The 16,589-nt window shown below is 36.0% G+C and overlaps 1 protein-coding gene across 2 annotated transcripts in view; it reads left to right on the forward strand.

Moving 5' to 3' along the window:
* Positions 1–16,589, forward strand: part of ipo11 (importin 11) — a 163,766-nt gene that overhangs the window by 116,931 nt on the left and 30,246 nt on the right. For both annotated transcript variants that reach the window (XM_084138669.1, XM_084138670.1), the window contains exons 25-27: positions 7,523–7,618; positions 7,736–7,849; positions 9,480–9,601. In XM_084138669.1, the coding sequence (XP_083994795.1) occupies positions 7,523–7,618; positions 7,736–7,849; positions 9,480–9,601 (332 nt within the window). The remainder of the gene's footprint in view (positions 1–7,522; positions 7,619–7,735; positions 7,850–9,479; positions 9,602–16,589) is intronic.

Below are 16,589 nucleotides of genomic sequence, written 5' to 3' on the forward strand. Positions count from 1 at the left end.
CGGCAAGAAGCCTGTCTGATGTGGGCTTCAAAGCGAGCTTCTTGTCCGCACTGCAGTGCCGGTCCTCTCTGGAGGTGGAGAGACAGAGTGGCTGTCAGGATGCTGCCATTACAGATAAAGCTTTTCGCTTTGGCCTCCAGCTGCTCCTTCATAGGTTAGCAGATGCTCATCGGAGACCCCAAGCCAATTTGGAGCATAAAACGTTCTCCGCGCCCCCACAGGAAGTGCTGGAATGCATTACCAGAGGTTTTGGATATTTGTTTTTTATGTTAGCATTGTATTGTGACTGCATCATTGTTCTGTCATCTCTTCAGGGTATACTGTGAGAACTTTTCTAATTAACTTTAATCATTTTTCTCTGTAGATCCTAAGTAGCATAGAGCGCAGGTGTGCACACATCTACGCGCTCTGCGTCTTGCGTTGTGCCAACAGGCAGCATCTTTCCACTAGAGTGAAGGCAACTTTAATTGGAAAAAACGAGCCCAAGGTTATCTGAGACATTCACTTGTTTTGTGCCTTTTGATGGTGGGAATCTGCGTCTACAAGACGTTTGTTGAAAATAACAAGTAATGGTATGCTAGGTGGGAAATCCACAGCATTCTCAACTTGTTTGCATTGAATCCCTGTATACAGCATTATACTTTCAGAACCAATTATGGTGGTCGTTTTGTTCCCAACATGTCTTTTTTTTTTTTTTTTTTTTTTACAGATTTTTTTTTAAAACATATTAAAAGCAGAGTTGTTTAATTCTCTGATGAATAATTTAGCATCTTTTTTTTCCCCATATCGTTCCACTTTATATTCTTCCCACGGTGAAACTCAAAATGATATTTTTGGCACAATGTCCAAGCTCCTCTTTCCCATACTCCGAAAGTTAATGGTGATTTAGAGCTCCACATATGAGTTTGCTACAAATACGACTGCAAATGAGATTTGAAAGAGATGACAAATTTCAACATTAGCAGTGAACAGCTTGCATTACAGTTCAAAAGTTTGTGGTCTGGAAGTTTTGTTAATGTTTTTGAAAAGTCTCACTCACCAAAGCTGCATTTATTTGATAAAAAAATACAGTAAAAACAATAATATTGTGAAATATTACAATTTAAAATAACTATTTTAATGTATTGTAAAATGTTATTTATTACTGTGGTGGCAAAGCTAAATTTTCAGCTTTTTTTGTTGATTAGGTGCTCTGACATTTCTGATTATTATCAATGTTAAAAATAGTTTTGCTATACAATATTTTTGTGGAAACTGTGTCAGATTTCTTTGATAAATAAATAGAAAGTTCAAAAGAAAAGTATTTATTTGAAACTGAAATCTTTTGTAACTTTTTTTTAGTAACAGTCTTTACTAACATTTTTATTCAGTAGAAAAATCTCGGTATGTTTCTCACTCAAAGATAGCAAAAAAAAAAAATCTACATTTAATCATTTAGCAGATACATTTTTTTTTAATCCAAAGCGACTTACAAATGAGGAGAACAATAGAAGCAATCTGGGCTGGATTTCCCAATAACGTTGTCTCTTAGCGTGCTACGAAGACTCTTAAGGTATAGACCTTATGCGCCAGAGAAACGAGGGTGCCGCCATCTTTAGAATATTGTCTTTTAACTTCCGTTTTGCGGTCGCTCTGTATATTTCTATGGCATTGCTGTCCAGGAGTAATTAGCTTTTGAAGTGGATTTACTTAATGTAAAGTTAACGAAAGTTATCATGAGGACTGCAATGTTTAAAGCAGATAACTAAACAAATGTCAGTCGACCGGGAAGATTTTAAACCGAGCCGTTCATTAATAAACACGCAAAATCGCTGTGAAAATGCAGACCGGAAGTCAAAAGACAACGAGCGCAGCGCTGAAAAGGGGCGGAGCTACGTAAGGTCTATAGCTTAACTAAAGGTATATCATTTCTAGGCGTGTTCCCCAAACCATACCTTAGGAAGTTGCTTAAGATATACCTTCTTACGTGCGATGGTGCTGAATTGGTTGATATCGATGGCTCGAGAATCAATTATTCACTCATGCAGGGGCTGCTTCACTGCGTTATTTGAGAAAGTGGAGTTTTTTTAATAAAAGAATCACTTCAGAAATAGTTAAAATTGCATTTATTAGGACTCATGGGATATTATAAAAAAATAATAGCCTAGCCTACATATTTTAAAATTGTCATATATTGGTATGGTAAGGTAATTCGGCCGGGGATTTTTACGCGGGTGGTGGGAGAAAACACTGACATTCTGGAATACGGATTGCAATAAAATCACGAACTAACCCCTGTAAATGTTTGAAAATACCGTACAACCCCACGAGAAACAATTAGCGTCCGAATAGTGCTTAACTGGCAGTAGCCTATATGCTTTTACTGGCCTTTGAAAGGGCTCCGTGGACGGCGCCATCTTTGATTTAGCACAACTATTCGCTGTATCGCTGCCATAGTTTGAGTAAACTCCCCACCACAATCATTCCCTTAATAGACTCCTAAGATTTTAATGCCTAATGGTTTGCCAGCTGATGTACCCTTGGATAATATGATTAAAAATCTAACAACAATCAGTGTAATGACAATTTTATCCTTTGCATGAAAACACTTGAATTAGCCTAATTGAACACTGGGTGTATTACAACTTCAGAATTATATTCGTATAGACTGTCAACAGTGATAAGGTATAGCTAAGAGTGGTCCAGACCAACCTTTCGAACGTATGACTTGCAGAAGGTGTACTTAACTAAGTACAGGAAACACGTATTAACGATAAAGTACAGCTTAAGGTATAACTTAAGAACGACGTAGCGTTGAGAAGGTTTTGGGAAATCCAGCCCAGACCAACAAGAGGGCAACAGTATACAAGTGCTGTAACAAGTCTCAGTTAGTCTGGCACAGTACACATAACAAGTTTTATTTTATTTAATTTTTTTTAAATCAGAAAAAAAAAAAAAAAAAATTAGTATAGAATAGAAAAGGTAAGTGCTTTCTACCCTTTTTGAATCTTGAACATATAATTTACCATCCAGTTTTGTTGAATGTAAAAGAGAAGCACGGACATTCTGCTTAATATCTCTCTTTTGTGTACAATAATACAGCTTTGGAATGAGTAAATAACTAATTGTTCGTTGAATGGTTGATCTGTTAACATTTAATGAGTTTGTACGTATCAAACAACCTTTCAGACTTGTACCTCTCTGTTTGCTTCTCTACATGGGAACTGTTCTGAATGCATTAAAGCAACTGTGTAGGCAGTGAAAGTCTCAGATGTGTGGGAAGCCATTCGATTAACCTCACAGAGCATTCCCTGCCTTCTTACACCACAGGTAGCATGTTTGGCACGTAAATCATCACCAATCACCCATGGACAACAGCTTTGTAACTCCCTAATTAACTGTTCATTTATATTAGCAGTATCTGGAGATACTGCTTTCACTTTATTGATGTTTTTAATTAATCTTCTCAGTAAAATGTGTTTGGAGAGATGTCAGTTAAGTCAAATGCTAAAGGACAATGAGAGATGACAGGCCATTTAACTCTCCTATGGTGTACACGATTCAAGGACTATACAGTTCATGTCATTTCATGACAGAGTCAAGAGGAACTAATTTTAAGGTACTTCTGTAAAGAGTACTCAAAAATCAGACAGAGATGTTGCTCACCGTGTGAATAGGATTTGTCAGGCTTAAGAGGATAGTTCAGCTAAAAATTAAAAGAATTTCATCATTTATTCACCCTCATGTTGTTGCAAATTTTTGTTTCTGTGGAAAAAAGGACAATCTGTTCTCAACTTTTCTATTCAATTACAATGAGAACTAAAGCTTCCAAGCTTTAAAATGGACACAAAAGCACCATAAAAATCTTTACTGTCAGTTTTATTGATCAATATTATTATTTTCTGTAAATAAAACTGAATGGTAGTGTAAATTCGGTATGTTCTGAAGTAAATTCAGAAGACTTGTAAAATAGTTCACAAGGTTTGAAACGACAAGAAAGTGAGTAAATGAAGCTAAATTGCCTTTTTAAGGAAACTTGCATGAAACTAGGGCAGCACGTCAGGCTAGTTTGAATGATTTCAGTGAGGTTTAAGAAAATGTTTTTGGCCTTCTATCCGCCCTGGCCAGGACGTCTGCTGGGAAACATGTGGTAGTTTGTGATTGATTTGAAGAGCAAACCATGCAATTGGAGCCAAGTACAAGTGGGAGCCCGTAGGGGCATCCTTGGATGCTCACACACACACTGACCACCAGCTTGCATACTGTCAGTTCCCAGATCCTTCCTTTGAGAAACATTCTTACAGCTGCTTTTAGCAGAACTGATGTGGTTAGTGCATCTCTATATGATGAAATTTAAAAGGTCATGCTCTGTAGAATGAAGTTGATTACCACAAGAAATCATTTTGACCTTTTTTATTTTTACAGGGTGTTGTTAATGTAAAAATAAGTCCTTAATTTGCATTAAAATGTCTTAAATCCATGTTTCAGGGGTCATGTTTCAGTGAAGATTTATATTTTATTTTCGCTTGTTTCTTTTTGAAATCACAAAACCGTGTCACTGTGTTGCACATGAGCGTACAGTGTTTTAGAGCGGCTCGGTTCACAGTAAATGCCGGTCCACACAAGCTCTATCACTGCCTTTGCTGTGAGTTTGAGTTCCTTATAACATGCATTTAGAACACGGCATGCTAGATTTACTTTGTTTTTTAACATTAGCGTAATCTCAAAAGTTATTGTGTGCAGAGGTTTACAGAATTTAGTTTGAAGCGAGTTAAAAACTATTACAAACTAAGCAGTTATCTTCCTGCAGTTTTACATCAAATTTCCCAAAAGTCCCAGTGTAATGTATATGAATTTTTCTTTTCTTTTTTCAGAGCAGTATTAATATTACAAAATTGTGTTTTTTATTCGTTTTCTTCTTTTAAAAAAACCTAATGTACATTTATAACACTATTTAATGTTTTATTACCCAGGCATTCAATTACAAAAAAAAGTACAGCTGCTGAGTGAGAGATGGTAAATTTGGCATCTTTGTCCCTTCTGAATGCCATAATCCATCTGTTTTTTCCACCCGCTCACTCTTTCTCTCTGATTGGGCAGACCAAAACGTAAGTCGTAGAGACTTTGAGGGATGGTGGTACCCTCTCTGTCTACAACGTCACCAAGGCTTGCCCCAATCGGCTTGATGGTAGCGCTACAGTGGTCAAAAGTACGTAATGGCTTATAACTCCTAAACCGCTCGGCGCAGACTTGAGTGTCTTATTCCTTTGCAACCCTTGACTCAAGGCAGACAAAACACGTCACAGATTCAATGGTTGAAATTTTATGGTATAAAAAAAAAAAAAAAAAAGATACTTTTGTGAGCTAGTACTAGTTTTTTCGTCCGATCTGAACCAGACCGATGCAGAAAAATTCTCTGAAGTCTCTGGTGTTCATAACTATCAAAAAGTAAAAAATTTGATTGACGTCCATGACGGGACACCAAAACGTTCGAAGTGGGCTTTGTCACTTTACTAAGACTGCTATCCCTCTTAAACGGAATGAGATAATCTCACCAAACTCGATACACCTATGAATTAGTTTGTGGTTGTGTGAAAAAAGGTGGTGCTATAGAATGGAATAAAAACACGAAAACATCTATATCTACGCAACTGTCTGTCCGATTGACTTTAAAACTGCCATGAGGTGTCTTTGTCCCAAGTGCCGTGATTGTCTAGGAGGACATTCGCGTATCTTGAAAAATATGGCCGCCGCGTATTTTCTATTAAAAAACGGTGCTGACATGGCTTAGAGCAATTTACTGCTACTATTACTATTGCTAAAAACTAACAAATTCAACAAAATTATTTCCTGTGTTGATCAACTTTATGCTACAATTGAGATTAAAAAGAATTAAACATGTATGGAACCCTGATCAAGACGTTTTCTTATCTTTGCATGAAATAGTCAATGGAAGTAAATGGAAGTCAATATGACTAAATGTAAGTGAACCTCGAAAGTGGTGTAATTCCGACAGCAGTCTGGAAAGACTTTGCCAGCTCAAGCTTTCTACTCCATCATGGCTGTAATCCAGACACATTACTTTATACATGTTGTTTGTAGATCACCCTCTGAAGGCAGTTAAGTAAAGTTCTGCCCCATGTGCCAGGATGTTTGTGCACCAGCAGCTTGAAGAAGAAAAATGAAAACAGGAGCGCACCTTCAGGGAGCGGTTCATCCTGCATCCTGTCAAAGTGAGGGTGGAACAGGAGGTTAATGGCCTTGGGCTGCCAAGATCCCTTCTCAAACCAATACATAGTCTGACAACAGAATTCACACAATTACAAGCTTCTCTTCCTCTCTTTCAGAGCGACAAGGCAATTTGAGATTATTGAAAATTATTTGGTTGTCCTCAAGGTCAGAATTGTGCAGCGGGGCTTCAATCTGATTTTGCTGGTGATGTAATATTAAACATGGTGATTCAATATGATTTTTATTTGGCCATTACGTTTCCTAAAGGCAATGCCCTGTAGGCTTCTTCCAGGCCTTCTCCTTCTCGATTCACGAGTATGATGGTATTCAGAAATATTAATATAGTTCCTGTGGTTTGATTTCTGCAAGAAGCGAGACTTGTACCACCACCATTGTGCCCTTGAACAAGGCATATGACCCTGATGTTCTGATTGACAGATTCAACATCTCTTTTTTATGTTTGGGGTTCCTAAGACCTCAGTACTGCAAATAAAATTAGTTTGGGGATTTAAAAAAATAACACTGATTTATTTCCATTTCAAAAATCTCCATGTGGTATTGCACTAATTTTACAATTTGCTTATAAAAACAAGAGGGCTATGCATGTAGATCCTGTATATTAGATGTTTGTTGTGTACTTTGTAGTTTTATTTAATTTAATTTATTTTTTTGCTTTTTTTTTGTTTTTCCCTACTTTTTTTTGAAAGACGTGTTCATGCATTTGTATCTATTGTGTGTGTATGCCCACAGTTGTTCTTAATTGCCGTAGACAATAAAATACCAATTAAAAAGTAGGTTGCTGTTTGTTTATGCCACATATTTATATATCATAAAATATTATATTGAATGAATTACGTACATTTTAAATCGATTGAAATAAAACTTCACCCAATCCATGTGGAAAACATGTTTTTTTATGTTTTTGAAGAAAAACATAATATAGTAAAAGTGTTATGATTTCACAGTAGAACTTCTAACCGAGGGATTTAAAGATGAGAATTCAAATCACTCACCACCTGATTCCTGCTTATAAGATTCATCAGCCTTTTACTGTGATTCAGCCACTATTTATCATCTCTTCCAAAACTTCTTTCTAGTCCCATTTACCTGTTTTCCACAGCTTTAAAATGAGTTTGATCTTCCACAATCCTCAAATGTTTTAACTATTTGATTTCCATCTGTTGTGTAACTCCTTGAGCACTTGGGGATTTTAGGCAATTATACTTTCCATTTCTACTCATGCCCACTTTCCGTTTTTGTGGTATATTTTCTGCAGTGATCAATTCATTCTCTTTCTCTTTGCCTCTTGCAGGTTGTTGAAATTGCCATCAAAGTAAGTCCTATATTAGGCTCCCATATGTTTCAGCCTCTTCTGCCAGCTGTGTTACAGGGGATTGTCGAAGGAGAAGTGAGTTTGAACACAGTATAGTCTATTACAGTATTCATCTTGCACTAACCTCATTTCAGTGAAACTCCACTGTTTCCAGTTTTCAATGTTTGCACAAACTTGTGTGTTTGACTGCAGAGGTATCCTGTGGTTATGTCTACATACCTCGGGGTGATGGGTCGGATTCTCCTGCAGAATTCAGGCTTTTTTACATCACTTCTCACTCAGATGGCTGTGGAATTCAACCAGGAGGTGAGGATGACTGCCAGGCCACCTGATAGAGAATGAATGTTAAAATGGATGGTTCTGATGAAACATCTGTTCACTTAGCTGTATATCATTGAATTATTTTTAATTAATTATTGTATTTAATATTTTCACTTAGGTTTTAGTTTTTAAACTAAAAACTTTTTTGCAATTAGCTGAAATAAATTTCAGTTTTTTATTTCAGTTCATTCTTATTTTATTTTTAAGTAATAAAAATGTTTAAGGTTTTAGTTAATTTTATATATATATATATATATATATATATATATATACATACATGCATACATGCATACATACATACATGCATACATACATACATACAGTACATGGCTTGACATGAACTTTTTTGCTCACCAGCCACTGTGGCTAGTGGTTTCCCAAAGTTACTAGCCACTCAGCATTTTCACAGACCACAATATTGACCTCGATACCATAAGGAAAAATGCCATATAGATATTGTGAATATTTCCTTATAATTTGGCAGCATATTAGGCTGCTGTCACTTTAAGACCTGACACACTGATCCATTATACTGTTAAACGTGTTTTCTTTCTCGACTGTTTAAGTTCACTTAAAACATAACTGTGTTTACGTGAATACTTGCCAAGACTGGCATTTTGACATTATTTTTGTTTGTATTTGACTGTTTAAGTGCAATAAGCAGCGAAAAAGAACTCAATTTAGTAATGAGAGGCGGCTTTATTTACGCACATCTGTGGGAATAAGTAAAATTATGCGCAATCCCACACCGAAATTCAAGTTCTGTATCACCAACAATTTAAATCCGTAGTAAATATAACGAGTGAGTGAGGGGAGGCAGGTTTGTGTGTCAACTTGCTGTCGGAGAGATGAGAGAGCGAGAAAGAGCAGCTGTAATCATGTTATCATCTATTCTGCAGAAAATTAGTATTGGAAGCGTTTCAGATATTTCAGTGTCGATATGTATTGAAAAATCTATATTTTTCACAACACTACATTGCACTTAGTTTGTTATTTCAGATGCCTTTTTAAAAGACTACATTTGAAAAATACATCAAATTCAACCCTGCCAAAGTAACAGTCACTGTGTTACATGCCACTGCTATATATATATATATATATATATATATATATATATATATATATATATATATATATATATATATATAAGCCTGGCCTAGTTTTCTTTCTCTGCGCAGCGTATCTTTAGTTGTGTTTGTGGGAGCTGATCTTACTGTAATTTGGTCCCAGTGGACCCGAATGCTTTGCTGAGCCGCCCACACAGAATCATTCCCTTTAAACCCTGGGCCGTATATCCCCGCTGAAAAATCGAACTCATTTGCACTATTGTAGTCTCAGCATATATCAGTATTCTCCTTAATTTCCTCAATCCCAGAAATATCTTTCCCGCAGAGACCCCTTTATTATTTACAGTCTCAGCCAAACAACTTCAAAGACGGAGGTTTTTATATATTCGGCCTGTCAGGCGGCTCGACGTACCCTAATGTTTTCCTCTTATCTTATGAAGGATGTATTAATCTTGTTCCCAGTGTGCCTCACTTACCTGTGCACAGCTAAATTATAAATGAGAATTATATGAACAAGATTGTTTATCATGGCGATCTCTGCTTCCTAGGCAGACCAGCTCTTGGGGAGTATGATTGAGATGTGGGTGGACCGCATGGACAACATCACCCAGCCTGACAGGAGAAAGCTCTCTGCCCTGGCGCTCCTGTCGCTTTTACCATCTGACAACAGGTTCGTCATCTTATAAACACTGCTGGAGAATCCTATCACATTTGCATGCAAATGCCTGAAGCTGATATTGTAGATGTCATCAGCAAGCTGTACAAATGAAAGCATTTATACAAATCATTTGACATTCACCACAGAGCCCAAACGAATGAAAAATCTCTTCATAATGGTGACTTGTCGGGAGAAATGGCATGTTGGTATTAGCTACGTCAGCAGTTCAGATGTCAGTGATAGCCCCATTATCATCCCTCTTGTCACATTGTGAGATAGCCTGTAAGTTATAGCTATTATGTTTCAAGGTTCCATTTGCATCTAATTGAGATGTCAGGGGTTGTAAAAGGGAGTCAGTAATTTTGCCTATAATATTACAAGTAATTTAAGTTTCCATGCCTCGTAGTTCAATATTTTTTTACTACTGATGTAATAGAATAGAAACAAACCAAGCAAATGACTACCCATTTTTTTTTTTAAGTATAGAGGGCAAGAGTGATCATGAACCAAACTCAGGTAACACTATTTTAAGTTGATATAGTTTCACGTTACTACATGTACTTTAGTAATAACTGTAAATTCTGCATAATAACAAGTAGGGCTGGGTATCGAGTTCGATACTTTTTTTTAGCACTGACCGAATTGCCTTGATGCCATAGAGTATCAAAACATTTCTTGTCGTTCGGTACCAAATTTCGATACCTAAGGGGTTAATCTCGTCAACGTCAGTGAGGAAAACACTAGTTTACGTCGGTTAGGCCCAGTGACATGGCTCACATGTGAGGCTTTAGTGTGAAAGTGTCCCAACCCTCGTTGATATAAAAGATATGGAAAAGATCAGAATTGTGGCTATTCACCAGGCTCAATGCCAACAGTGCGCGATGCTATATTTGCGACAAGATAATTGCTGGCAAGACCGGAAACACGAAAAATCTGATGAATAAGGCAAGCTTCATGCATGCGCAGGAGCGTGAGGCATATATTCTGCCCCCTAGTATCCTTTATGAGTCTTTGAGTGTAAAAAAAGTCAACAAACTGAAAAAATAAAACCAATGTTTTTTTTAGGTAATATGTAATGTAATATTGTTTTTCATAAAATTATTTTTTGATACCCAGCCCTAATTACAAGTAACTAAACCAAACCTTAACCATAACTTTATAAGTATGTAGTTAGTTAATATTACTCAGTACTTACTGTATTTGAGTAAGTGCAATGTAACTCTGTCACTAGTGTAACCGAAATCAACTTTGATTAGAAGCACATAAGTATTTGAGAATCAGAGAAAGATACAACAGAACATATTGTGTGCTGAATGTCTTTTATGATATAATGAACTTCTCATTCCATGATGCTTTGCAAATGAATTGAATCATAAACAATGGACTTTTAGTCATTGATTATAAGTATAAAATACAATATATTTAAGTTTATTGCAAAAAATGATCATTTATAAAAAAAAGATGTAAGTTGTATGAAAGTGTAGATTCTGTTTCCACCACTGAATAAAATAATTTAAGTAATTCCAACTTTTTATCTCACAATTCGCAATTACGAGTTTACTTCTCACAAGTTTGACTTTTTTCTCAGAATTGCGAGATATAAACTTGCAAGGAAAAAAGTCTTTATTTCTCACAATTGCGAGCATATATTTCACGATTTTTACTTTATAAGTCACAGTTTTGAGTATATATCTCGCAATTCTGACTTTATAACTAATTGAATGCGAGTTTATATTATCTTTATTTATGGAGATATATTTACGTATTAAGGTTCAGCCACATTTGCCGTTGTGCAGTGAATTTTTGCAGTCCCAATAATTGGGAATTTTCTTGTGAGGTCGAAAGATTCGGCCACACAGATTTCACAACGGGTGGAAATTGGTCTTGCAGATTTGGCGCGTTGACCAACAAAAAGCAAAAATGACTTTCTGTGAGCAGAATTTTTTTCTGTTTCTTTTTGCTCTCAAAAAAATTAATTAGATGTTACTATGAGTAATGTTTTAAATAAGGTTTTCTGCAGAATAACACATCTGCTTGAGTCACTTCTCTTCAGTCTTTTCAACTGGGCATACATGATCCTGGCAGTGACGTTGAAACTCAAAATAGCATCAAGGGAAGTGATGCACTTAGTTGCCTCCACAACACACATCCCAAATACAAGTGCAAATAATGCAGTAACACACAATGAGGTGGAAATGTGCATGATTTTTCTTTTTTCTTTCTGGGAAACAGTGCCAAGCATTCTGCACCGCATCACAACATATTTTTCTATGCAATGTGGCACAGTGATTAACAAGAAATATTTAAAATTCATGTCAAAAGGTTGCTTACCCCTGGCCATTTTAAAGACCAGACAATCTGACCAGTCATATTGCTTTTGTACCATGTGCAGGCTATCAGGGGAAGAGAAATGGTACAGAAATTCATGATTGACGCACATTCATGTTTCTCATTACAATATAAATATTCAATCCGGCCGCTTGAAAACACTTGAGCATGTCTCTGCATGCAGGCTCATGTTTGGACCGTACAACACGCTTCCCTTTTCTGAAGGGTGGCCGGTCATCTACAAAATATTTCACTCTCTGGATTTATCCTATCTATCGTACTGTATGTGTCCACATTTTGTATGCATGTATCTGTCTGTATATGTGGCCATCTTGAAATCTTGTATTTTGGAATTGCGTTCGGCCCGGTGAAATCGATTGTGGTGCCGCTGCAGGTCTGTTGTCACCTTATTTCATTGAGATTGATCTTACGGGTCACTGTTCTATGAGATCAATAATGGCATCGATACCAGAGCCCTTCATTGTCAATCTCCCTCCCACCCAAAGAAATTATTAACTGGCAACAATGATAGCTCCATCATGGCCTTGTTTTCCATCTGCAGTTGTCAGGACTTTACTGTGATACGCAGGAGGCTCCCCATGCGGCTTAAGCCTGAGTCATGGGGGAGAGAGTGGGATAGCCATGCATTATCACGCTTGTAGAGACAGCCTGGATCCGTGAGCGATATCTCTGAGCCTCAGTCTCTGAAGCTCAGGAACACGATGTTGTTTTCTCCATTATTGCCACATCTTGCTTTCTGCTCGTATCTAAACCAGTGTCAGAATTTATCTTTTCCATTACTTTTGCAGGCAGGGTATGAATGCACAGTCATTCAATAAATAAGCTCGATTGCAATTACGACCGCTACCGTTTTTAACTGATCATGAAAGCATTATTCCAACATTTTATTTAGAGGTACCGCATGAAAAGACATCAGCTCATCAGTGATTAAGGTATTTTAATGAATATTCTATTAATCAACATTAAGAATTGCAATTACACTTCAAGAGCGATAAATGACAGTGTTAGTTTTTGTCATAATTGTGTACTGTAGCTCTATTTCAGGGGAATTTTTTAAAAAATATTAAATTACTAATTTACCAATAAATATGATGCATGTCATAAATATACATATGTCAAATACCACATTTTAATTCTGAATAATTAGATTGAAAATGATTGCCTATAAATTTAAATAATGCTGTAGATTTTTACATATTCTGAATAAGAGGGTTCGTACAAGGTTTATAAAGTGCTTGAAGTGCTTGAATTTGACTTTTTTACATTTAGGTCCTGGAAAACCCTTGAAAACATCTTTATTTTTGAAGAGGTACTTGAAAAGTGCTCGAATTATTGACATACAATGTATATGAAATTAGTGTTTCAGTTTTTAGGAAAAAAACACAAATACAATATTTTCATGCAAAATTAACGCTGCAGCCCTTAAGTATTTCATATAGCTTTCATTCTTCAGGTCAATCATATATTCATAAGCGATATCGCGATATTGAGCGCTGGTCAATGGATTGATCTCTATGAAGTGAAACGTCGGATACCTTATATCTGTAATTTGAGTAATAAATAAATAAATAATAAAGATATTATTTGATAAGTGTTGATTGTTGTCCTTGAAATAAAAAAAAAAAGTAGTGCTTGAAAGTCCTGGAATTTCATTTTACAGAATCTGTATAAACCCTGGAATAAAAGGTTTTTAGCTGGAGAGTAATAAACATAATAATATGAACAATGATGCCTGAGCAAACGCCAAACAGCCCTAGATCAGAATTTTCAAATATAAATACACGACACTACCGTTCAAAATTTTTGAGCTTTTTTTTTTTTTTTTTGACTTCGATTCTGCAAGAATGCATTAAATTCATCAAAAGTGACAGTAATAAATAAATTATTTATTAAAGTTATAATAAAGATGTTTAAACTTTATATTCATCAAAGAGTCCTGAAAAAAAATTACTGGTTAATGGTTTTCACAAAAACAAAGTAGCACGACTGTTTTCAACATTGATAATAAAAATAAGAAATGTTTCTTGAGGCCCAAATTAGCATATTAGAAATTATTTCATGAAGGATCTTGTGACACTGAAGACTGGAGTAATGATGCTGAAGTAAATTCAGTTTTGCCATCCCAGGAATAGATTACATTTTTACATTTATTAAAATCGAAAACAGTTATTTTAAATTGTACAAATATTTCACAATAGTAAAGCTTTAATTTAAAAAAAAGAAATGCAGCCATAGTGAGCATAAGAGTCTCCTTTCAAAAACATTAAGAAATGTTACCTTACTTATGAATGGTAGTGTAAAATCGATATTACAAATCATCCTTGCCTTTAATTTCACCTTAATTTCTGACCCTGATCAAAACAGGGAATTTTCTGTCTGGTGTGCCTCAAAATACTATTTTAATAATTGTGATACTACAATATTGCAATATACAGACTTATTTTGTGGAGGAATTGTGCTCCGCCAGTCAACAATCATCCATATTCAGGTGCCTTTTCGTTTCTTTATACCTGTATGTCTTGAACGACGCAGAGAAAATTATGAAAGCTGACTCTGAAAGGATATTTAGCTGTGCTGAGAGGCTTGCATGAAATGAGGCCCAGCATATTAATTTTCAAATGCATTCAGGGCGCTATGAATGGCATTTTCTGATCCTGCCATTACTATTCTATTTGCTGTGTTCTGACTCACTCTGAATAAACACCTGTGGGCTCACAGCAATGCCAAAGGCACTGAATGTTTCTTCTCTGAGGTGCAATACATCACAAACAATTTCACCCCTTAATGAAGTATAACCACGTTGATGACAGCAATGAAACGATACAGATTTGTCTCTGCTTCAGTCATTTGGAGAGCGCGGAATAAACAGATGATGATAATAATGATGTAATGATCTCTGTGCATACAGCCTGGCCAAAAAAAATGGGAGAGGGATATGCAGATTTTCGTTTTCATTTCTACACATGCACAAATAGAACCGTCCGGAGTGTTTTCAACCAGCTGCCTTTGGAATAATTATGTTGGAGTTCGCCAGAACATTTAGACAGTGTAGAGCAATCCTGCTTGCTTGATTACAGTTGGAATACATATTCATAAAGAAAGCCAAGTGGATTACATGATTTAGACTGTGGTTAATTTATCACTAATTTCAAGTAGCATAACCACAAGACATGTTTCACAGGTAAATAGATTCAGCTTTTTCTTTCCATTCTTTGACAAGGTTTCAGTCTTTCAATCAATAATCTCCCTTTTTGATATTTGTCATAATTGTGCAACTCTATTTCAGAGGAATTTTGGTCTTTTGAATAAAAAAAATCTTTGATTCATATAAATACTTCACTTTAATAGAGAAATTATATTATTACAGTCATGACCTGTCAGTGATGCTGTTACTATGATTTCACTTTTAAAGGCACAGTAGCTAAAACACGGCCTATTCTAATTCTAAAGGTCAAATGTCTGAGGGTCCACCCTCAACTTTCATTATAAGTGCACAAAAAAAGAGAATAGAATTATATTTGATTTTGATCCTTTTTTTAAAGACTTTACAGTAGTCTTACATTAATGCAATTCTTCTGATATGTTGTCCCATAAAAAATATTTTTTCTGCTAGTTTAATTGTCCAAAAGTGCCGGTTTAAGCATTATTAGGTAATATACAGGCCTTTTTTTCAGGTCCAAGCAGGGTGATAAGAAATCTTTAATATGATGCATCTGATCAATAGCACAGCTCTTGTAGCTCTAATATTGGCGTGCTGAGATAAGATTGCCTCCTACCCTGTATTATACTACACAAACATGTAATATTACAGCTGTAAGCTTTAATAAATGTATAGCTGATGTAGATATTTAGCTAGCTTTGGTGCTTGCCAGGTTTGTTTGTAGCTGACCTACAGGGTATCTTCAGGCAAAATGCTAATTGGCTTTTTTACTCTATATATTCTAATATATGCTTAGCATGACACATTTTGAGTTATTTAAAACTTTTTTAGTCATCAGTTTTGAATGGTGAGGCGCATGCAATATTGAGAATTTAACTTTTATGTAGTAAAAATGAATGAAAACGTAGATAAAATATGATGTGAACACCTCGTTTTGGATTAAGTAATTCCCCAGTACTGGGGTGCAGATGGGTAATAGGCAGGCACACTTCGTATCACAATCGTAATTTCTTACCACCCGTCTTTCATTTCTGACCAATTTGTTGTTATTAAGTCATATCGGCTGTGCCCCTCTCCCTTAACAGCCTCAGTACCTCATCTTCTTCAAAAGCAGAGATGTGATTCCTGCTCTAGAAATGAAATCGACTAGTTCATTTCACCGAGCAGTGTTTTTGAGATTTAGGACTGACCTTCCTTATCTGGCTTTTCATTGAATGCTGCATATGAGCAGATCTGAGGCAGGAAGAATCTTCACAGGGTTCTAAGTAGACAGTCGAGGGATCTTGTGTGTTCCAGATCTATGAGTGACAAATGAAGCAATTTTTATCAGACATTGGGGGCTTATATTGAAGGCTGTGATGGAAAGGGCTAAACACAGGATAGAAGAGAAGTGAGAAGGTGCTGAGAAGGTCAAGACCCTAGGATGTTTTCATTCTTACAGGGATAGGTGGGTTATCAGGGATAATAGAAGTTACAATTCTGTCATTATTT

The sequence above is a fragment of the Abramis brama genome (genome assembly GCF_963993115.1).
Source record: "Abramis brama genome assembly, chromosome: 16".
NCBI lineage: Eukaryota > Metazoa > Chordata > Actinopteri > Cypriniformes > Leuciscidae > Abramis > Abramis brama.